At 42.0% G+C, this 25,096-nt stretch overlaps 2 protein-coding genes across 3 annotated transcripts in view; one reads left to right on the top strand and one right to left on the bottom strand.

Annotated features, from left to right (window-relative positions):
- LOC149153873 (uncharacterized) overlaps positions 1-25,096 on the top strand; it is a 428,780-nt gene that overhangs the window by 93,186 nt on the left and 310,498 nt on the right. The gene's annotated exons all lie outside the window — the stretch shown is intronic.
- On the bottom strand, positions 322-24,544 carry LOC149153875 (uncharacterized). The gene is made up of 8 exons (XM_089439354.1): positions 24,432-24,544; positions 23,536-23,812; positions 4,686-5,565; positions 4,430-4,571; positions 4,036-4,305; positions 928-985; positions 741-824; positions 322-423 (listed from the first exon to the last, which is right to left on the bottom strand). Exons 1-8 carry the CDS (start codon positions 24,542-24,544, stop codon positions 322-324), a joined length of 1,926 nt encoding a protein of 641 aa, XP_089295480.1.

Raw genomic sequence — 25,096 nt, 5'->3', positions numbered from 1 at the left:
GAAAGTTGAAAGTTGTTTCTGTTAAGATTAGGTATGTTATATGCTAGAGCAATTTATTTAAATTTTCACAGTTAGCAATCACATCAGCATTATGATAAACTGCAGATAGAACATAAATATAAAACGTAGAAGACAAGCCAAGGCAAGAGGACACAAGATATGGCGCGAGCCAGGGACAAACCCCACAATGTGTGGGGAAACCCTTTGATCAAATCTTCTTTTGTCTTCAAAGTTCAACAGAGAAAGAGAGAGATAATACAAATACATAAAACTGAGATTTTATGACAGCAGTAGAAGGCACTTCATTATGACAGTGTTCAATCATGCTGAAGCATATCCTGATGCAGCATTCCTCAAATTGCTAGCTGCTCCAACAATTCTTGTTGCAGCCCCAAACTCCCTTGACTGTGATGAATGGTTGATCTGAACAATCTCCAAACAGTCCTAAGACAGCATCCCCAAGGTAACCATTGCTATGGTGCTATGGCCTGTGGCCTAGCACATTGCAACACGGAAGAGAATGTCTTCAAAACATCACCAATGCAGCAACCAACGCAACAACACTTGCAATCATCCTAACTGTGTATAAATACTGATTTATGGAGCAGACTGTGATAATGCTCCCTCTCATTGCATCGAGATTGTGATGGTCAATGAGATTAGGACTGTGGCTTTATTTTCACCAATATTGTAACCAGGAAGGAGCACAGATACACACACACACATATATATATATATACTGAGACTATTAGCAGAGCTGTTGTGATATCACTGATATACATATCAAGATTGCAAGGAGGCAGATCCATATACTGTGAGACTAACTGTGCCAAGATGGTAAGACTCCATTCACAGAAATGATGAGATTGACATCACAAGAATTGTGACTATGCCGAGAATGAATCTAGCCAGAATGCATATTAATACAGCGTCCTCATCCGTAGTCTTTTCTGCTCCATCCATCCAAGATCTATCTTGACTGCACCTTTAATTTACATGTATGCTGAGAATGATACTAGCACAGAATTCCTTGCGTCCTCTTGTCATGCGTTCCTTAGATCTGAGATCATACGTATTGCCATGAGACTAGCTCGGGTTCTTCTGCTCCTTATACCCATCCGAGGTAGCAGTTAAATCCTAAGTAGATGCCTCTCTGTGGTGTGGATCTGGGTCTCCTTTTTGCTGTGTTTGAGGGTCTCTTGTGATAGTAAGTTAAGGTCCTTTCATGACCTGCGGCTAGGGTATTTAGAACAGCGTAAGAGAGCTTCTCCTTCAGCTGTGAATATGCCTCCTTTACTGCGGCTAGGTCTCCCTCTAGGACAGAGAATTAGGGCCTCCTTTGATCTGCGTTGAAGCTCCCTTAGACAACGTATAGAAAGCCTTTTCTTGATAACATAGAGGGCTTGCACTTCACTGCTAATTAGGTCTCCTTCTTGATTGCAGCTTCTTCCATGCTTGACTGTTGTTATGTCTGCGGCTCTGTCTTCATGAACTACGTGTAAGGTCTATGCCTTGCGTATAAAATTCTTCAAGACAGTGAGTGACTGCATATAGACTACGACTTCCTTCATATCACTACAACTACCCTTTATGACTGCGTTATAGGAGCCTCCTTGACTGCGTAGATTAGGAACTGCGTATAAGACTTTTGGATAGCACATTAGGTCTCAGTTTGCTACGTATATCATCCTCATATGCCTGCGTATATGTCTCTATTTACAGCGGATATGGTTAGGGCATCATTTGTAGCTAGGCCAGCGTATTCTTTAGTGTCCCTCCTTCTCCAAAAACCCAAGATGTGGAGAGGAAGAGATCACTCAAGAATATCTCTCCAAATGACTTCAATTCCTCCTCTATTTATACTAAAAACGTAGAGGTTGAATAGACACGTCGGCTGGGCTTCTAGAGCCTACATAAGAGCTGGTCGGCTTGACTATAATTACATAAACAAAATAAATTCATATCTCCATAAATACTTATCGGAATCGGATGATCTTTGGATCAATCCTACACCTCTCGACGAGAGGGATCCAATAAAAATATCAGTTGCCATAAATAAGCCGACCCACATGGAGTTTGGCCCTAGTTGCCAATTTAACACTCCCTCTCAACTAGGGAGAACTCCATCCGCTGATCCATATGTACGACTGTACTATCTTTGTCATTAGTGCCTTGCACTACTCTGCCTAGCTCTGCTGGCTCGACTATGCTCTGCTCTGCTCAACTCTGCTGGCTCGGCTCTGCTCTGCTCAGCGCTGCTGGCTCTGCTAGCTCTGCTCTGCTTAGCACTGCTGGCTCTGCTAGCTCTTCTCTGCTCAGCGCTGCTGGCTCTGCTAGCTCTGCTCTGCTCAGCGCTGCTGGCTCTGCTAGCTCTGCTAGCTTTGCTTAGCTCTGCTCATCTCCGCTGAACTATGAAGAAGAAGAATTGATCGAGAATGAGTCATATCATTCTCCACTGAGCTGAAGTCAGTCTCAGAGTACATACCACTAGTCCCAGACCAGTCTCAACTGACCCGAAGTCAGCTTCATAGTAAGTACCACTCCTACCACTGGTCTCAGACCAGTATCGCAGTCTCAGATGTTGAAATTTGGTACCAGAGGACAGGTGGTTCCCTTAGGCTTTGATCTTTGGCCTAGGGAAAAGTGTCCAAAAGAATTTAATTTTTCTCCTAAAGTGACTTTATAATTTTATAAAGTTAAATCTAATTTAAAAGTGACTTTAAGTGATAAAGTTACTAAGTCTAATTTTAAAGTAAATGAAAAATTAGAAAGGAAAAGTGACTTTGGAAATAAATGACTAAGTGGGTCTTTATTAAAGTGGGGTGAATTAAAAAATAGAAAGTGAGATTTAAATGAGCATTTAATCTCAACCATTGATCTAAATCTATTTCAGCCATTGGATTTAGAGATCACCCAAAAGTCACTTGGAGTTATATTAAAGGAGGAAAATGAGGAAAAGGTCATTCATTCTTTCATGAGCAGATTGGGAGAAGGAGAGCAAGAGAGCAAGAGAGATTTCTGAGCAGGGAGGAGAAAGAGACAGCAGCTTGGCACACATTCCAAGGCAGCAGTTGAGCAGATTTGTGCAGCTGATTCAGCACATAGTGAAAGGCAGATTTTTGCACAAAAATCGAGGAGCAGTTTGCTGATTTTTCTGCACACAAAACAGAGGCCGTACAACATTTATTGCTGTTCTGTTTGTTGTAATTTCCAGATTGCTGTGAGGCACGGGAAAGGAGATAAGTTGTAAATTTGCTTGCTGATTTTTGCTGAATAATTCTCACTGTAAAAAGGCAATTTTCAGAAATAAAGAAGAGCTCTCAAACTGGTTTTCCCCAAGAGTTGTAGGGGGTTTTTCCAGGGTCAAGTTGACCAAAAATATCAGTGTTTTAATGTGTTTTAATCAATGTTGCACACATCGCGATCGGGATTTAATCGGCGCCGGGAAAAAATCGGAAAAATCGTTAAAATCGGGAAAAAATCGGGAAAAAATCGGAAAAAATCGTTTGGCACAAAAATATTCATTTTTTTTCATTTTTTTTCAATTTTTTTAATATCTAAACCATCTACAACATAAAATAAATACATTGACACATAAATATGATAAAAAAACTAATATATAAGATGTTCAATATCATTTCTAGCGCTAAAATCACACATAACATTGAATCATGTCCTGAATAGTAAGTCCTGAGTCCCAAGTCCAACTCAGCCTCAAAATATCAACAAAAAATATGATAATGTATCTCATCATGTCATAATGTCATATACAATAAAATGAAAGTCTAATCCTATTGATTTCCTCTGCCCCTCTTGCGAGAATATGGCACAGCTTTCTCTTTCCCTCTAGATGTAGAAGCTGGTGCCTGTGGTGGTGGAAATGGCAGTGGAGTCTGACGTGCTCTAGAAGCTGAAGAACTAGTAGTAGCAGCTACAAGAGGCTGAGGTGGACGGAGACCACGTCCTCTACTGGTGGTAGTGGTAGCCCGGGTAGCCCGGGTAGGCGGTGTCACCTCCTCCTCCTGCTCCTCCAACTCCTCCTCCTCCTGCTCCTGCTCCTGCTCCTCCTCCTCCTCCTCCTCCTCCTCCTCCTCCTCCTCCCCCTCCTCCTCCCCCTCATCCTGCACTAACCAATCCTCAGTGGGATCCATGAGAGGCCTCTCGGTCTCAACCCTCCATTCAGCAGTGGTGTCAATCCCATCCAATGAGATGGCTTCCGTATCAGGTGTCTTCTCTAGTTGTTTCACCCACAATCGAAGATTGTAGTAGACATAGACCATGTCATTAAGTCTATGGGACTCCAACCTGTACAAAGTTCATGAAATAATAAATTAATAATTAATATTATAAAAAAAATATTGTTTAAAACTTTAATGAATTCAAAAATTTATTTGGAAATTTGCAATATTTTAAATGTTTAAGTGTTAACCTATTGCGCTTCTTGTTGTGTATTTTTTCAAATACACTCCAATTGCGCTCACATCCCGAGGAGCTGCATGTTTGGCTGAGGATGCGCACGGCAAGATTTTGCAAAAGGGGTACTCTGCCACCATACATCTTCCACCATGCGTCTACAACAAAATTACAAAGAAAATTTTAAATAAACATAAGAAAAAAATGGAATTTGAAGAAACAATGAAATTTGAAACAAAGTTACAAAGTACATACTACAAACTAAAAAATACCTGGGATTTTAACCGTCCTATCATTGATAGCCATCTCAAAGCCAAATGTGCCACCTGACAACTTATATTGCTCAATTTGTCTAGAGACCTCCATACGTTCTTCTGGAGTTTTCACCATCTTCTGGACACAGGTTAATAATCCTTCCACGACCTCAACATCAAAATTAAACCCACATGCATAAGAAAATGCAGGGTTCAGGAAAAGGCCAGCAGCATGAATGGGACGATGGAGTGTGTTGTTCCATCGCTCATCAATGACCTTCCATAGAAGGAGTTGTCTCTGGAACCCATCATCTCCCTTGTCATCATAGTAGGACCGAATGGCTTCTTTGGCCCTATCCATGGCTTCATACAAATAGCCCATTGCGGGCTTCTCACCATCTACCAACCGAAGAACCTTTACCAAAGGTTCTGTGACAGCGCACACCTCCTGCACTCTCGCCCAGAAGTCTTCTTGGTATGAAACAAGTCTGCAGACGGCCTCTCCTTCTGGTTTGCGGCTCATTGGCGAAGAACGCCACTCCTCTGAAACAAACATTCTCTTCAAATCCCACATAGAATTCAAGAGGGATTGAAGAGATATGAAACTCGTCGCAAACCGTGTAATGGCGGGGCGCACCAACTCTTTGTTGTTGGTGCATTTTCTCATCAAGCTAAGCACAGATGTGTGATTGTAAATAAATTTTGTGATGGTTTTTGATGAGTCAACAGCCTCTTTGACAAAGGGAATTTTCCCTATGTCCTCTAACATCAAATCAATACAATGGGCAGCACAAGGTGTCCAAAATAAAGTAGGATGCCTGTCCATAAGCAATCTACCAGCAGCAACATAATTTGCAGCGTTGTCCGTTATGACTTGGACAACATTTTCTGCACCCACCTCCAAAATAAACACATCCAGCAAATCACATAAATTTTTTGCATCTTTGATTTGATGAGTTGCATCAACAGATTTGATAAACATAGTCCCCAAGGGACAACTAACCAAGAAGTTTATAAGGGTTCTCCCCTTTTGGTCAGTCCAACCATCTGACATAACAGTGCATCCTGTTTGTGCCCATGATGCCCTAAAATCCTCCAATCTTTGGGTGCAGTCACGCTTTTCATCTTGAAGAAGCCGGCCTCTGAAATCATGAAGAGAAGGGAGTTTGTACCCCGGGCCAACACTGGCAACAGCATCAAGAGTAGGTTGGAAAAATGGATTATTCCTTATAATGCTGAAAGGAATATCACTCCAGAGGAGAAATTTTGTCATCAACTTGTCAGCTTTTTCTTTTTCAGTTCTTTTCATCATTGAACCGATAGTTGGTTGTGAACCAGGTGTGGTTCGAGGAACAAAATATGATGATGCAGCAAACGGATTGACTGACGCTGCAGTAGAACCTGTGCCACTTGGCCCACTTCCTTCAACTGACCTTCTTAGTTGCCTTTTGAGTTCTTCTTTGGCGTCTCTAGTGTGCTCTAATTCTCCCAATGCTCTCATGGCTTTTTGGATAATTTCAGCATTTGTCTTTAGACAGGGCCCCACATCACGTCCAGGGATTTGTGCAAGGTGGAACTTCAACCTGTACACCCCCCCGAATATTTCCTTTCCACACAACTTGCAAATCAAGTTTTGTCTATCATTCGGAGTTTTAGGGTCACCATATTCCCAGAAAGGATCCAATTTCCTTGGCATGTTTGTTTTTGAATTTTGAATTTGCAAACCTATGGAAAAATAAGGATTAGGAAATAGGAATTTAGGATTACATAAATGATAATAGTAAATAGTAAATACAAATTACAATTTAGCATTTGCAAAATTACAAGCTAATTATTTCCAAAATCCCAATTTGAATTTCTAAACCCAAAAAACAATGAAAAATAAAAAAAAATAAACAATGTTTAAAGAAAATGAGAAAATAAAAATCAAAAATTGGTTCTCATAGTCATAACAAATAACCCATCCCAAATCAATGAAAAATTTCTAAAAATTCTTTAAAAACAATGAAAAACAAAGTTTTTAGAGAACCAAAACAAAAAAAAATTAATCTACATACCTGGTTTATGGACAAATTCGCGATCTTGGCTTGGATTCCTCCTAAAATCGGCTCCCACAAGCGACGGCAACCCTCTCCCTCCCTTCTTCTCCTTCTCCTCCTTCTCCTCCGCGGCGGACTGCTGAATGAATAAACAAAAAATCGATTTTACATATAAAACCCCCGCTGCCCGCGCCTCCCGCGATTTTTTCCTTAAAAATCGCGATTTTTTCGAAAAAATCGCGATTTTTTAAAAAATCGCGATTTTTTCGATAAAAATCGTTAAAAAAAATTTCCGCCGATTTTTTGGATAAAAATCGCGATTTGAATCGGCATTTTGAAAAAATCGCGATTTTCCGATTTTATCGCGATTAAATCGCGATGTGTGCAACACTGGTTTTAATGGCTGTTTTTGATTGCTGATTTTTAATTCTGCAATTTCCAGCATTCTGAAAAATTTCCAGAATTTGTGTTTTCAGCAATATTTATTTTTTTTCAGTCTGTTAAATGTATGGTTATGGGAATGGGCATTTAACTACGTGGGAGAAATAAGGAGAAACTGAAAACCGGGGTGGGAAAACAAAAATTTTTACATGGTATCAGAGCTTGAGTGCTGAAGGGCAGTTTGGGACAGCAAAAGGAAAAATTACAGTTGCTGATTTTTCACTCAGAAAATTCCAGCAAGCTGATTTTTTCATAAACAACAGTTTTATCTTTACTACAGCAGTGCTATTTTTCAGTTTTAGGACAGCAGGATGTCATTGGGATTGAGGGTGGAGGATAGGTTGGATGGGCATATAAATTACAGCGTTTGGAAGGAGAGAATGCAGAGTATCTTTGAGGCAGAAGTCTGGGATATCATGGTGCATACTGCACAAAACCCTGTTGTTGTGCCCACTGATGTTACTCAGTTGGTTGAGTATAAAAAGAAGAACAATAAGGGTAAGAGGCTGATTGTAGACGGAATCAAAGACCATTGCATTCCTCATGTGAGAGGAAAGAGCAATGCCCATGAGATGTGGACAGCATTGTCCAATCTCTACCAGAGTACCAATGAGAACCGGAAGATGGTCTTGAAGGAGAAGCTGAAGAACATTAAGATGGGGAATGATAATGCAGCTGGATATCTCACAAAGATTACCAATGCGAGAGATGAGTTGGCAGCGATTGGAGAAGCCATTCCATCCACTGAGTTGGTGCGTATTGCAGTGAATGGCCTCCCCCGTTCATGGTTGAACTTTGTTGATGGGGTTTGTGCACGTGAGACCCTTCCCACATGGGAGAGGTTTTGGGATGATTGCATTCAGACAGAGATCAGGAAAGGTCAGCTTGGGGCAGCCAAGCCAGTTGAGCAGGATGAGGATGTAGCACTGGTGGTAGGAGGCAAGAAAGGCAAAGGGAAGAAGCAGGCTTCCACAAGCAGTGGTGGGGGCAAAGGCAAAGGTAAAGGTAAACAGGGGAACACACAGAAGGACTATTCCAAGGTGAAGTGTTGGAATTGTCAGAAGATGGGACACTATGCAGTTGTGTGTCCGGAGAAGAAGAAGAAGAAGGGGAAGAACCAGGATGTGGCAGCTTCAGCAGAGATTGAGGACTTTGCTGGTCGTTTTGACCGAGAGTTTGCGTTCACTACGTGTGAGTCCTCTAGTGCAGGATCACCTGCCACACAGGTTCAGAGGGAGCATACTTTTCCCTTGATTAGCGGAGCATCTACAGGTATCTGGTATGTGGACAATGGGGCTTCACGTCACATGACATGAGTCCGTGAGTACTTCTCAGAGCTTTCAGAGAGTAGCACTGATATTGAGGTAGTACTCGGTGATGACAGAGTTGTTAGAGCAGTCGGGGTGGGGACAGTGACATTTCAGAGGGAGTCCAAACCTCCCTTGAAGGTGTCAGAGGTTCTTTATGTGCCAGGGATGAGGAAGAACCTCATATCCGTCTCAGCTTCGGAGGACAGAGGATATGAGGTACTGTTCAGGGGAGGACAGGTGTTTATGTATCCCAGGGGCACTCCAGCTGATTTAGCTAGAGTGATAGGTGTACGCCATGCAAAGGTGTACAAGTTTGCATTCCAACCCCTTTTGGCATTGAGCAGTAGTACCGATAGCAGAGCTAGCAGTTCTGAGCTGTGTGAGATTTGGCACCGCAGGATGGGACATATGTATCATGGAGCCTTGAGGACATTGCAGGAGATCACTATAGGTGTGCCAGATTTCAGTACTGATCACTTTGATACTTGCAGAGGTTGTGCGATGGGCAAGTTTGCCAAATCCCCTTTTTCCAGCAGTGACAGCAGAGCGACTGGGATACTTGATTTGATTCATTCCGATGTGAGCGGTCGGATGTCTCATGTTTCCTTGAGTGGATATGAGTACTATGTCTTATTCATTGATGATCACTCCAGGAGGACCTGGATTTACTTTTTGAAGACCAAGAGTGAGGTCTTCAAGCGGTTTCAGGAGTTCAGAGCTCTTGTGGAGACTCAGACAGGTCAAAAGATCAAGTCCTTGAGGTCGGACAATGGAGGAGAGTACACCCTTGGAGAGTTTGTTGACTATTGTGCGGAGGCAGGCATTAGGAGGGAGTTCACTGTTCCTTACAACCCCCAGCAGAACGGGGTTGCGGAGAGGAAGAACAGATCCATCATAGGGGCTGCCAAAGCCATGTTACATGATCAGGGGTTGCCATTGTTCTTGTGGGCCGAGGCCTGCAACACAGCTGTTTACTTGCAGAACAGGAGTCCGCATCGTGCCTTGGGGCACATGACTCCAGAGGAGGCTTTCTCTGGGAAGAAGCCTGATCTTGGTCATCTTCATATCTTTGGATGCATTACATACTCCTATATACCCAAGGAGAAGAGGACCAAACTAGAGCCCACCGCAGAGAAGGGTATCTTTGTGGGCTACAGTGAGACCTCAAAGGCCTTTCGGATTTACATTCCTGCACAGAGGAGAGTTGTTGTCAGACGGGATGTGAAGTTCGAGGAGGACAGGGCCTTTAGGAGGTCACAGGAGTTAGAGTATCTGGATCAGTCAGACCCTCAGCAGCAGTTGAGTCAGTCGCAGGGATCAGAAGGATCAGGAGGTACATTTATGAGGATGTCAGGTCCGTCAGTGAGCAGTGGCTCATCGAGCCAGAGGGGTGGTGCTCCGGGCAGCATGCAGAGCAGTTCACAGAGCAGTTCACTAGGGAGTCCACTGATGGACAGTTCACACGGTACCTCAGCTTCTACAGGTTCAGGTGCAGGCAGGAGGACAACAGATAGACAATCAAGAGTTCAGGCTACTGATGATGATGAGGAGGAGGAGTTTCATTCTCCGGTGGGAGAAGTGCGCTCAGGGAAGAGGAAGCCCAAGTGGCTTCAGGACACCTTGAGAGATGCCACATCTGTTGCTGAGCCGAAGAGGCCGGTCAGAGAGAGTAGACCACCTGAGAGGTTTTGTAGTTATATGGCGATGGTTACCAACATCCTTGACTCTGAGCCTTCTAGCTATGAGGAGGCGGCTAGCCAGCAGGTCTGGAGAGAGGCCATGCAGGAGGAGTATTCTTCTATCATGAAGAATGATGTTTGGGAGGTGGTGCCGAGGCCTGAGGGCAAATCCTGGTTACTTCTAGATGGCTTTACAAGGTAAAGCATGCTGCAGATGGCAGCATTGAGAAATTCAAAGCGAGGTTTGTGGCTAGAGGGTTCTCCCAGGTAGAGGGAGTTGATTATGAGGAGACCTTCGCTCCCGTGGCTCGATATACTTCGATCTGCTCCATTATATCGATAGCAGCAGAGATGGGTTGGAAGATCCACCAGATGGATGTGAAGACCGCATTTCTCAATGGCTTCATACAGGAGGAGGTGTACATTGAGCAGCCACAGGACTTTGAGGTGCATGGGAAGGAGTCCCATGTGTGCAGATTGAAGAAGGCCCTTTATGGCCTGAAGCAAGCTCCCAGAGCTTGGTGCTCCAGGATAGATGCATACTTGCAGGGGATGGGTTTCACAAAGAGTGAGGCAGATCCGAACCTTTACTTTATTGTGATTGGTGAGGAGCCTCTCATTCTGGTGCTGTATGTGGATGACTTGATCATTACAGGTGCAGAGAGACTCATAGAGCACTGCAAGAGAGATCTTGCGGCGGAGTTTGAGATGAAGGACATCGGCTTGATGCATTACTTTTTGGGTTTGGAGGTGTGGCAGGAGGAGGGGCATTTCTTCCTGGGGCAGGGGAAGTATATTGTGGACATCCTTAGCAGATTCCACATGGAGGATTGTAGACCCATGTCGACACCGATGATCACCAACTGGAAGAAGCTTCATGCTTCGGATTCCGAGTTGGTGGATCCCACATTGTACAGGCAGCTGATTGGTTCCTTGATGTATTTGGTCAACACTAGACCAGATATCTGTTTTGCAGTCAACACGATGAGTCAGTTTATGTGTGAGCCTAGGAAGGTTCACTGGGTGGCTGCAAAACACATTTTGCGGTACTTGCAGGGGACAGTGGATTATGGTCTGGACTACAGGCAGGGAGATGGAGTCAGATTGGCAGGATACACTGATTTTGATTGGGCAGGTTGTGCTTCTGATAGGAAGAGCACTTCAGGGTGTTGTTTTGGGTTGGGTTCAGCAGTAGTGTCATGGTTCAGCCGGAAGCAGCAGTCAGTAGCACTGAGTTCAGCGGAAGCAGAGTATATGGCAGCCAGTCTAGCTAGTTGTGAGGCTATCTGGCTTCGCAAGATGTTGTTTGGCTTATTTGGTCAGCCGTTGAGACCTTCAGTGATTTACTGTGATAATCAGAGTTGCATTAAACTCACGGAGAATTCAGTATTTCATGACAGGTCAAAGCATATCGGGATCAGATATCATTTCATGAGAGACTATGTTCAGAAGGGAGCTGTGAAACTTGAGTATATTTCCACTGATGAGCAGGTTGCAGATATCCTTACCAAAGCCTTACCACGGGGCAAGCATGTCTACTTCAGAGACAAGATGGGTGTGGTGAGGAACACATTCCTCAGTAAGAGGGAGTGTTGAAATTTGGTACCGGAGGACAGGTGGTTCCCTTAGGCTTTGATCTTTGGCCTAGGGAAAAGTGTCCAAAAGAATTTAATTTTTCTCCTAAAGTGACTTTATAATTTTATAAAGTTAAATCTAATTTAAAAGTGACTTTAAGTGATAAAGTTACTAAGTCTAATTTTAAAGTAAATGAAAAATTAGAAAGGAAAAGTGACTTTGGAAATAAATGACTAAGTGGGTCTTTATTAAAGTGGGGTGAATTAAAAAATAGAAAGTGAGATTTAAATGAGCATTTAATCTCAACCATTGATCTAAATCTATTTCAGCCATTGGATTTAGAGATCACCCAAAAGTCACTTGGAGTTATATTAAAGGAGGAAAATGAGGAAAAGGTCATTCATTCTTTCATGAGCAGATTGGGAGAAGGAGAGCAAGAGAGCAAGAGAGATTTCTGAGCAGGGAGGAGAAAGAGACAGCAGCTTGGCACACATTCCAAGGCAGCAGTTGAGCAGATTTGTGCAGCTGATTCAGCACATAGTGAAAGGCAGATTTTTGCACAAAAATCAAGGAGCAGTTTGCTGATTTTTCTGCACACAAAACGGAGGCCGTACAACATTTATTGCTGTCCTGTTTGCTGTAATTTCCAGATTGTTGTGAGGCACGGGAAAGGAGATAAGTTGTAAATTTGCTTGCTGATTTTTGCTGAATAATTCTCACTGTAAAAAGACAATTTTCAGAAATAAAGAAGAGCTCTCAAACTGGTTTTCCCCAAGAGTTGTAGGGGGTTTTTCCAGGGTCAAGTTGACCAAAAATATCAGTGTTTTAATGGCTGTTTTTGATTGCTGATTTTTAATTCTGCAATTTCCAGCATTCTGAAAAATTTCCAGAATTTGTGTTTTCAGCAATATTTATTTTTTTCAGTCTGTTAAATGTATGGTTATGGGAATGGGCATTTAACTACATGGGAGAAATAAGGTGAAACTGAAAACCGGGGTGGGAAAACATAAATTTTTACATCAGAGAGTGTACCACTGGTCCCAGACCAGTCTTAACCGACCCGAAGTCAGCGTCATAGTATGTACCACTCCTACTGGTCCCAGACCAGTACTGCACTGACACGAAGTCAGTCTCGGAGTATGTACCACTGGTCCCAGACCAGTCTCAGCCGACCCGAAGTCAGCGTCATAGCATGTACAACTTCTACTACTGGTCCCAGACCAGTATCATTGATCCCAGATCAATGGAGGACATCCTAGCGTAGGGAGTACGGTAGATACAACGATGCGTCCATCGGTACTACTATGGTCCCTAACTTCATTTCCCTGCTCATTGATCAGATGAGAGGTACTTCCCATGAGTCCCCGACTGCATGGGTAGGATGCCTCGACAGGAGAACTTAATCAATCTTGTCCTCACAGCAGAACACATCAATCCTGCTACAATCGCCATGGAGAACACATCAATCCAGGCTACCATGGAGAACACATCAATCCAGGCCTCACAGGAGAACACATCAATCCTGCTACAATTGCCATGCGGAACACATCAATCCAGGCCTCACAGGAGAACACATCAATCTTGCTACAATCGCCATGGAGAACACATCATTCCAGGCCTCACAGGAGAACTAATCATCCTGTTACACAAGAGAGCGAATCATCTTATCCCACAAGAGAGCGAATCATCTTGTCCCACAAGAGAGCGAATCATCTTGTTTCAATGCGCACCACCAGGGGAGGGTGAGTCACCCTGTGGTCGTATGTTGCTCCAATAGAACTGCAAGCCCCCCAAAGCTCCTAGAGCTCAATGTATGCAGCATGCAGGACCCTTTTACAAAGGTCTCTCGACGACTCCAAGTCGTTCGGGAAAATCACAAATTTGATCTTTCCTCAGGGCTCTGTCCTGTACATCATCTCAGTGTGATGGAGCCTCCTTGATCATCGACTTACCATATCCCAGATAAGGCAGTAATTGATGTCTATCTGCTGGAGCAATTGTCAAATACGGGATTCCTCAATAATCGAATCCCATCTCTGGTTGTCACAGAGATTCACAGTGGTATTCATCATGTGTACAAACAGCTCACTGAAGAGCTTCAACAACCAGACTGCCTCACAGAAGGCCATACTATCAGCAATGTATTCTGCCTTGGTGGTGCTCAGAGTCACCGACTTCTGCTTCCTGCTCATCCAGGATATCAAGGCAGATTCCAAACAGCACTGAGAAGTGCTCTAGTGATCCTCCATACTTCCTGCCCACTCATCATTCGAATAATCATGTGGTTTCATATTTCCGGCAGTGTATCTTAATTCATGAGAGATTGTGCCCTGAAGATATCTTAGAAGATTCTTGGGACCAATCTAGTGAGGCTCAAACAAATATGAGCTCACCATGCTAACTGCAACACAGATGTCCGGACGGAGGTTCTCCAAGAACATCAACGCGAATGAGTTTATGAAACTCTGAGGCATTTCCCAAATCTGGTCCGACATCATTACCATATAACTTCTGAAAGTTAAGATCCTCGAGGCAGTCACAAGCTTGCATCTTATCTTCCCACATTCAGAATCCAACTCCCTCTGTCTCCTATAAATGAGAGGGTCAGCACCTGTCAGACATAGGTGCTGGTACGAGAGGTTTATCATCCACAACCTTCGAGTAATGGTTTGGATCGGTTTCACTCCTAGTGAATCTCAGCTGCATTAGACAGCTATCAATCCTCTCATATTATGCCTGAGGTGTTTTTCTTCAAGCCATAGAGGGCTTTCTTCCAACTGTATACATGAGATTCCTTGATCATGATTCTCAAACTCCTCGGGTTGTTCCAAACCTGTGAACCTGCTGCATGAGGGGAATGGTACCCTTATAATATTTTCCTTTGGTACATTTCAGACATGTACCTCCATGCTTCCTTTTGAATTCAGGTATCCTAGTCACCATTTGACTCACGGACCTCTAGAGCTGAGTCAATGGACATGGTCCCCAGTGGACTTCCTGCAACTTGATACAACCCTGAACTCAAAAACATCTTTAAAAGATCTATTTTCAAACATGTACCTTTCCATCGATAAGTGCCACCCTGCAACCTTTGACTTCCATTTCCGAGATGGACACCAGGTTCGATCAGGTACATAAAAGAGATTTTGGGGTTCCTTGCTTTCGTGGAAGAGTCGACCATTTCCTTGATGACCTGCATTACCAGTCATTCTTTTGATCATTGAAGATGTCCCAGGAATGATTGTTATCTTCATCAAGAGATGTGTCTCTGCCATTCGGACACTCCTTCGCATAACGACCGAACTTATTTCAACAAGGCATCTGCCTTTCCTTCCACCCTTAGATCCGAACTTCCCAATGAAGTGATCTTAAGATGGACCATCAGAATCTTCCGCTGCGCCATTCTGATAACATTCTCTGCTTTGACTTCACCCTAGGTGAATTATGAGGAACCCATTGATCCTTCTGTCTTGTCCCAACTGTCTTCGGTGATTGCTCTTTCACTCTTGCTTGGGCATTGTCTTCACCTCAGCTCCGATACCATGTTAAGATTAGGTATGTTCTATGCTAGAGCAATTTATTTAAATTTTCATAGTTAGCAATCACATCAGCATTATGATAAACTACAGATAGAACATAAATATAAAATGTAGAAGACAAGCCAAGGCAAGAGGACACAAGATATGGCGCGAGCCAGGGACAAACCCCACAATGTGTGGGGAAACCCTTTGATCAAATCTTCTTTTATCTTCAAAGTTCAGCAGAGAAAGAGAGAGATAATACAAATACATAAAACTGAGATTTTATGACAGCAGTAGAAGGCACTTCATTATGACAGTCTTCAATCATGCTGAAGCATATCCTGATGCAGCATTCCTCAAATTGCTAGCTGCTCCAACAATTCTGGTTGCAACCCCAAACTCTCTTGACTGTGATGAATGGCTGATCTGAACAATCTCCAAACAGTCCTAAGACAGCATCCCCAAGGTAACCATTGCTATGGTGCTATGGCCTGTGGCCTAGCACATTGCAACACGGAAGAGAATGTCTTCAAAACATCAACAATGCAGCAACCAACGCAACAACACTTGCAATCATCCTAACTGTGTATAAATACTGATTTATGGAGCAGATTGTGATACTGCTCCCTCTCATTGCATTGAGATTGTGATGGTCAATGAGATTAGGACTGTGGCTTTACTTTCACCAATATTGTAACCAGGAAGGAGCACAGATACACACACACATATATATATACTGAGACTATTAGCAGAGCTGTTGTGATATCACTAATATACATATCAAGATTGCAAGGAGGCAGATCCATATACTATGAGACTAACTGTGCCAAGACAGTAAGACTCCATTCACAGAAATGCTGAGATTGACATCACAAGAATTGTGACTATGCCGAGAATGAATCTAGCCCAGAATGCATATTAATACAGCGTCCTCATCCGAAGTCTTTTCTGCTCCATCCATCCAAGATCTATCTTGACTGCACCTTTAATTTACATGTATGCTGAGAATGATACTGGCACAGAATTCCTTGCGTCCTCTTGTCATGCGTTCCTTAGATCTGAGATCATACGTATTGCCATGAGACTAGCTCGGGTTCTTCTGCTCCTTATACCCATCCGAGGTAGCAGTTAAATCCTAAGTAGATGCCTCTCTGTGGTGCGGATCTGGGTCTCCTTTTTGCTGTGTTTGAGGGTCTCTTGTGATAGTAAGTTAAGGTCCTTTCATGACCTGCGGCTAGGGTATTTAGAACAGCGTAAGAGAGCTTCTCCTTCAGCTGTGAATATGCCTCCTTTACTGCGGCTAGGTCTCCCTCTAGGACAGAGAATTAGGGCCTCCTTTGATCTGCGTTGAAGCTCCCTTAGACAACGTATAGAAAGCCTTTTCTTGATAACATAGAGGGCTTGCACTTCACTGCTAATTAGGTCTCCTTCTTGACTGCAACTTCTTCCATGCTTGACTGTTGTTATGTCTGCGGCTCTGTCTTCATGAACTACGTGTAAGGTCTATGCCTTGCGTATAAAAGTCTTCAAGACAGTGAGTGACTGCATATAGACTACGACTTCCTTCATATCACTACAGCTACCCTTTATGACTGTGTTATAGGAGCCTCCTTGACTGCGTAGATTAGGAACTGCGTATAAGACTTTTGGATAGCACATTAGGTCTCAGTTTGCTACGTATATCATCCTCATATGCCTGCGTATATGTCTCTATTTACAACGGATAGGGTTAGGGCATCATCTGTAGCTAGGCCAACGTATTCTTTAGTGTCCCTCCTTCTCCAAAAACCCAAGACATGGAGAGGAGAGATCACTCAAGAATATCTCTCCAAATGACTTCAAGTCCTCCTCTATTTATACTAAAAACGTAGAGGTTGAATAAACACGTCGGCTGGGCTTCTAGATCCTACATAAGAGCTGGTCGGCTTGACTATAATTACATAAACAAAATAAATTCATATCTCCATAAATACTTATCGGAATCGGATGATCTTTGGATCAATCCTACACCTCTCGACGAGAGGGATCCAATAAAAATATCAAATGCCATAAATAAGTCGACCCACATGGAGTTTGGCCCTAGTTGTCAATTTAACAGTTTCATTTCATTTCATGTTAGATATTATTTTTTGTAATGGTTACACTTAGCTTACAAGTACAACTTTGGTGATCAATGATGATAGATGTTATATATCGAATTTTGAAAGCTTGAAACTTTAAGATTGATGAATCACGAGACTCAATATGTTGTATGTTACTATGTTACTAACTTTTGGACGTGGTTGATGAAGATTATAACTCCTAGATGATTGTTGTTATATGGTTCAATCTATGTTTTTTTATGTTTTTTATATCTAATTCATTATTCTACATATTTTTGCTGACATATATGTATCAAAATATAAATATAATATATATATATATATATATATATATATATATATATATTATATAAAAAACGCTCCGGGATTTGCTCCCAATCCGGGAGCTTTTGAAAATGTTGCTCCCGCACCTGTTTTCGCTCTTGCTCCCAAGTAACACTGGTCTAGATTATACTCAGAATTTTTGCTACATAATAATAATATAAACCCTCAACTGCTGCAACTGGTTTTCCCATATTGGATTTTCCCGAGACTTTTGTCGAAAATTAACGGTGTCATTTTTATGTATGTGTTCTAACATATTTCTCAGTTTCCAGTTTATCTTCCACAATATTTTTATTTGTGAAGATTGCAGTTTGTTTAATTCATTGTTGTTGTAGCAAGAAATTGCTAAATTAATTAACAATAAGAAGAATTAACTCCAGTTGTTTCAAAAGAATTTCAGTAGTGAAATTACCACATGGTATCAGAGCTAATTTGATAGATAGGAAGCTCAGAGGCAAAGAAAGGAAAATTCATTGTTTAGAGGGAGCAACAGGACGAATTTTCTAGAGTTGCGTAGTGCCTAGTCAGGCAATGCAAATTGTTGGGAAGAATTCGATTTTCAGTTGTAGGTGGCAGAAAAAGTTAGAATTTCCCAGAAGTAATTCCAATAGGCAGAGGGAGTAGCAACAACTCAATATTTCGCTTACCAGATTTCTTGTTTGGGCAAAGAGGGTTTTGCCGCAATTTACTAGAACAAAATCAATGCTGGGTGGAAGAGAAATAACACACAGGAACTCTTCAGTAAATTCTCCAGTATGACTATGGACAAAGTTAATATTCTAGAGGCTTCTGATTTGTCTGCTCGGTTGGAGACAAATTTGCTTGCCTATCAAGATCAACTTCACAAGGTGTTTGGTATATAGGTAGTGGAGCGTTAGGTGACATGACAGAGGTTAGAGAATATTTCTCTAGCTACAAAGTGGAGTAGATCGACTTCCAGATTATGATGGGAAACAAAACGAAGTGTACTCCAGTGGGGAGAGGAACCATCGATTTTAGAAGGTAGCCAGGAGCAAGTACCCGTGCTACAAATGTACTACATGTGTCAGGATTGGATATGAACATGATTTTAGTATCCCAGCTACAAGGTAAGGGATATGATGTCCACTTTGTAGGGAAGAAGGTGTTTGTCAAACATCCAAGCTGGAAGAGGGTGAGACAAATTAGAGTTCGAAGCAACAGGTTGTATAGGTTGCAACTCGATTCTCCAATGGCACTAGTTGGTTGTGACAATAGCAGTGGGAAGGAACTGAATGAGCTATGGCATAGGAGAATGAGACATTTACACCATGGAGCATTGAAGATACTCAAGGAGACAATAATAGGGGTTTCAAAACTTGGCACTGAACACGCTGATGTGTGCACAGTGTGCGTGCTTGGGAAATTCGCTAAGGCAACATTCCCAATAAGTGACAGTAGAGCAGATGGTGTGTTACGACTTATACACTCAGACATTTGTGGCATGAGGTCCACTAGAGTTCTCAGTGGGGCCGAGTATTTCGTCACCTTTGTTGATGACCATTCCAAGAAAAATTGGATCTACTTCTTGAAGACCAAGGATGAGGTCTTCGATTGTTTTAGGGAGTTTAAGGCTCTCGTGGAAAATGCAACAAGGAAGAAGATCAACGTGCTTCGCTCAGATAATGATGGAGAGTATATTTATAAAGACTTCACATATTTTTGTGTGAAGGAGGGCATCAAAAGGGAGTGGACAACTCCATACAATCCACAATAGAATGGGGTAGCGGAGTGGAAAAGTAGAACTATAGTTGGGGCTGCAAAAACAATGTTATATGACCAAGATTTTCCCAGGTTTCTGTGGGCAGAAGCATATAACACAACAGTGTATATTCAGAACAGGACTCTTCATAGGGCATTGGGGAAGAAAACACTAGAAGAAGTTTTCACAGGGAAGAAGCCAAAAGTTAGTCACTTCAAAATTTTTGGAAATATTGTTTATTGCCATGTGCCAGATGAGAAGCACACCAAATTGGATTAGATTGCAGAGAAGGGGTTCCTCATTGGGTATAGTGAAACCTCAAAGGCATACAGGATCTACATTCCTAGCAATAGGAAGATTGTAGTGAGACGGGACGTAAAGTTCATGGAGGACCGAGCTTTCAAGAGATCTCGTGAGATGCCTATAGGTGATCAAAATCAGTCAGCTGAAGCTCCATTGGTCCAACAACAGGGGCAACTAGTGTGACAGTCACAGGGATCTAATACAGTGACCAGTACTAGCATTTCCTCAGGTGCAGGGGATCTAATGAGATCACAACAGACGAAGCAATAGAGGCAGGATGAGGAGGAGTTGGTTGAACCTCCCACCACTAGTGGTCGAACCAACAGAGAAGTTTGTCAGACATTGAGAGATGCAAAGGAGTTCATTGGAGCTCCTAGGACGAACAAGAGAGAGCGCAAACAACCTGACAGGTACCAAGCATTGGTGGCTCAGGTTGCAGAACCTTCCATCTTTCTAGAGGTCGCATAGCATCAGGTGTGGGTAGATGCCATGGTAGAGGAATGCAGCTCTATGATGATGAATGATGTTTGGGGGGTAGTAGGATTGAGGATAGGTTGTAGGTTCTCCTTAGATCTACAAGATCAAGTAAGCTATAGACAACAGTGTGTAGAAGTACGAGGGTAGATTCGTGGCAAAGGGGTATGCGCAGAAAGAAGGGATAGATTATGAGGAAACCTTTGCCCTAGTTGCCAGATACACATCTATCTGGTCAGTTATATCCCTAACAGCTCAGATGGGATGACAAATTCACCAAATGGATGTCATGACAACATTCTTGAACAGGTCGATAGAGGAGGTGTACATAGAAGAGCCAGAGGGCTTCGAGACTCAATGGAGGCGCACACATGTGTGCACACTGAAGAAATCTCTATACATACTCAAGCAGGCTCCCAGGGCTTCGTATGGTCAGATTGACAACTACTTGCAGCAGATGGGATTCATCAAGAGTGACGCAGATCCAACCTTTACTATTTGATGGTAGAGGATGGGCTACTCATCCTAGTATCGTATGTGGATGATCTCTTCCTGATTACAAGAGGAACCTGGCAGCAGAGTTTGATATGAAGGATTTGGGGTTGATGCACTATATCCTAGGATTGGAAATGTGGCAGAAGGACGAGAAATCTTCTTTGATCAAGGGAGATATGCTACAAATATTTTTAAGAGATTCAGAATGCAGGATTGTAGACCCATGTCTACGCCCATGATCACCAACTGGAAGAAGATAGATGCATCGAATGATAAGGATTTTTACCCCATCTTGTATAGACAGCTCATCGGTTCTCTCATGTATTTGGTCAACACTAGGTCCGATATCTGCTTCGCAGTCAATACCCTCAGTCAATTTATGGTAGATCCAAAGAGGGTACATTGAACAGTAGCGAGGCACATTTTGAGGTATGTACGTGACATAACAAAGTCTGGGTTGAAATATACCCGAGGGGATGACATCAGACGGATGCAGATTGTGCAGGTAGTTCAATGGACAGGAAAAGTACCTCAGGGTACTGCCTCAGTGTTGGATCAGGGATGGTTTCTTGGTGCAGTAGGAAGTAGAAGTCAGTAGGACTAAGCTTTGCAGAAGCAGAGTATATGGCAACTAGCACAATGACATGCAAAGCTATATGGCTTCGGAAGCTACTGGTAAGCTTGTTTAGGTAGAGACTGGATGCGACCAATGTCTACTGTGATAGTTAGAGTTGCATCAAGCTCTTTGAGAATACTGTGTTTCATGACAGGTTGAAACACAGATATTTGGTGTCATTTCGTTAGAGATTGTGTGTAGCGAGGAACTGTCTAGCTATAGTATGTTTCCACAGATAAGCAGGTTGCCGATATACTCACGAAAGCTCTAGGGAGAGCTAAGTTCATCTATTTCAGAGAACAAATGGGTATGGTGGAGAACCCATTTCAGTGGTAGGGACAAAATATTTAGGATGCTTCTCAGTTGTTGTAGTTGTAGTAGCAACAACAATAGTGAGAGGGAGTTACAATGCAGATGCAGAGTTGGCAGTAGTTTAGAAGTCTCAGCAACAACACAGATGCAACATCAAATTTGCGCAGTAGTTGGTGGGAAGTGGCTTTTAGTCACAATGGCTAGACATCAACAGCGTGTACAGACGGTGATGCAGAGATAGAGTGTTGGAGGAGTTCAACACTAGAACACCTTCCTCGCTAAGAGGGAGTGTTAGTTTTTGTAGCATTTGATGGTGTTCTAGTTTCGAGACTTTGTGGAGAGGCTAAAACACAAGTTCTCCAAAACCCATAAATTGTTTATGGAAATTCCACTTAGATGTGGCTCAATTAAATTAATTGACCATAATTAAAAATTTCCTAAGTCTAACATAGGAAAAATGGTTAATTGATAATAATTAATTGAGAAAGGTGAGAATTCTGTAGAAACTCACATAGATCGACGTGGAGATGATCTCAACCATTGTTAAGCTTTAATTGTGGCCGTTGGAGTTGCAACTGGAGATTATAAGAAGAAGTCGATTGGTAGATGGAGGACACACTAGTGCAGATAATTAGTTGCTCAGGCAGTTCGATTCCGAGTGGCATGTGATTCAACAGTGGAGATTGAGTCAGTGAGTAGCAAGTGGTAGGAGAGGTCAGCAGATTCTAGAGGAAGAATTTCCAGTTTTGGAGGGTAGATTGTAGAAATGCAGAGATAGCCACAAAGATGTTGTGTAGGGGCAAAGCATAAGCCTCTAAGAGGCAGTTCGATTTACAGATTCGGGAAGTCGTTTCAAAGTTTCAGAGGCAAGAAAAATTTGTAGAGGATGAGAGAAACATTTCCTAAGTCAGTGGGAGGCTGAAGAGGCAGCCTAGAGTGAGATCCAGGCAACACGAATTTGTGCCTGCATAGAGGGTGACGCATGGCATTTCGTGGGGTTTCAAAGGCCAGTTTCAGTGCCATATTGCTTGTGGGGTAAGGAAAATTCCTTACAATATTTTTCATAACTTTTTGAAATTCATCTCCATTGGAGTATTCATGGACTTACATTCTGTCATGCCAAATCTTTCTAGTAACTTGACAAAATATTTTCCTTGAGAAAGGAAAGTCTCACCAAGTCTCTGCCATACTTCTAGGCCCAGAAAGTGAAGCTCTTTCATTTCAAATTCAAAAGCTAACTCCCTCTTACATTGGAGGATAAGAGGTCCACCATTTGTCAAAAACAAATCATCAACATATAATACCAAAATCAAAGACATACCTTGGATCGTTTTGAAGTAAAGATTTGTATCAACATTGCTTCTAGTAAAACCAAGTTTTATCAAGAAGTTATTAATGCAAGCATACCATGTTCTTGGAGCTTGCTTCAAACCATAGAGGTCTTTCTTCAGTCTACATATGTGAGTTTTCCGATCATGTACTTCAAAACCTTGTGGTTGCTACACAAATACTTCCTTAAGGAATCCATTAAGAAAAACAGTCTTCACATCCATTTCGTGAAGAGTCCATCCCTAGCTAGTTGCTAAAGCTACAATAGATTGGATGGTGGTGTATCGGGGAACAGGTGCAAAAATCTCATCATAGTCTATTCCCTCTTTCTGAGAGAAACCTCTGGCCATAAATCTAACTTTAAACTTTTCAATACCACCATCAACACCATGTTTAATTTTATACAACCATTTAGAAGACATAATAGACTTATCTTGGGGTCTTGGAACTACTTTCCATACATCATGATGGACTCATATTCTTCAACAATTACGTCTTTCCACACTTGATATTTCATAGCTTCTTCAAAAGTGCACGGTTCAACTTGAATAATGTTGCTCATGGCTACAATGTATCCTTGGAACTAGCATGGTTTCTTGCTTTCTCTGAAGGTTCCTCTAGAGGCAACATGTTTATCAACATCTTGTAGAGTGTCACGAAGCCATAATAATCCTTTTCTAGCAGGAATAGCAGATGGAGGAGGATCCAAGGGGTCCATGGGCTCCATGGGTTCATCATCAAGATCCGTTTCAGCCTCAAGATCTTCTTGTATTTCAAATACATCAAATTGTCTATCAACATTAGCAAGAGGAAGATGAGTGTCTCTTGCCTTTCCAAGAGCTGTGTCTTCATCAAATTTTACATCCCTTCTAAACTCTATATTTCTTTGACTAGGTACGTATATTCTGTAACATTTAGAATTCTCACAATAACCAACAATCGTACCTTTGTTACCTAAAGCTTTAAGCTTGCTCCTCTTTTCTTTTGGCTCATGGAAGTGGACAGGACAACCAAAGATTCTCTGGTGCCCAACCTCAGGCTTTTCAATAGTGAAGACTTTTAGGAGTCTTATTGTTTAGGGCACGGTGAGGAGATCTATTCTGGACATAGACAATTGTGTTAACAACTTCTCCCCATAGGAACTTTGGTAATTTTTGATCATGCAACATAGCTTTGACTGCTTCCATGATGGTTCTATTCTTTCTTTCGACCACACCATTTTCTTTTGTGTTATATGGTATGGTGGTCTCTTTCCTGATTCCAACTTCTTTGCATAAGTCAATGAAATCATTGGAAGTGAACTCTCCTCCATTCTTAGATCTAAATATTTTAATTTGCTTTCCAGTTTGTTTTTCTACCAGAGCCTTGTAGTCTTTAAACATGTTAAAAGTTTCTTTTATTGTTCAAAAAATAAATCCATGTCTTGTGAGAAAAATCATCTACAAAGATTATATAATACAAGTAGCCAATAAGAGAAGTTACAGGCATAGGTCCACATAAATAAGAAACTATAAGATGAAGTACCTGACTGATTCAACTTTTGCTCGAAGGGAATGGTCCTTTACTTGCTTCCCACTTGGGCACCCTTGGCAAACTCCATCATGATCCGCTCTAATCTTTGGCACTTCGGAAACCATATTTCTCACATGATGTAATGGTTTATAGTGCAGATGAGCGAGCCTTCAGTGCCAAAGTTCACTTCGATGATTGTTGTCATGGATCAGCACATGGATTGGTCTTCCATTGACTTTATACAGACCTTCACTCCTTGATTCTAGAGTGAAGGCATCTCTCATGCTATATCTCATTGACCAAGTGAGAACTTTACCATTTATGAAAACAACTTTCATTCCTTTATCTTCTAAAGCAGATATAGACACAAAATTCTTTTTCAAACCAGGTACATATAAAACTTCTTGAAGTGATATAGTTTTACCTTGATTCAGATGGAAAGAAACAAAACCAGATCCCTTTATAGGATATGTAGAATTATTTCCAAGAATGATTTTCAAATTTGTCTCCCTCTCAACTAGATTTGAGAGTACTTCTTTATAACCAGTAAAGTGCGTTGAAGCACCACCATCAACCAACTAACTATCACAAGAAATTGCATGAGAGGAACTAGAAAGAGCAGAAATAAGAAAGTATTTTGATTGTGTTTCAGTTGCATTGTTATCATACCTTGGGTT

The sequence above is a fragment of the Pinus tabuliformis genome, chromosome 9 (genome assembly GCF_031772625.1).
Source record: "Pinus tabuliformis cultivar Carrire ecotype Pingquan chromosome 9, CPIR1, whole genome shotgun sequence".
Taxonomy (NCBI): Eukaryota; Viridiplantae; Streptophyta; class Pinopsida; order Pinales; family Pinaceae; genus Pinus; species Pinus tabuliformis.
This window is presented reverse-complemented; position numbering and strand designations above follow the sequence as displayed.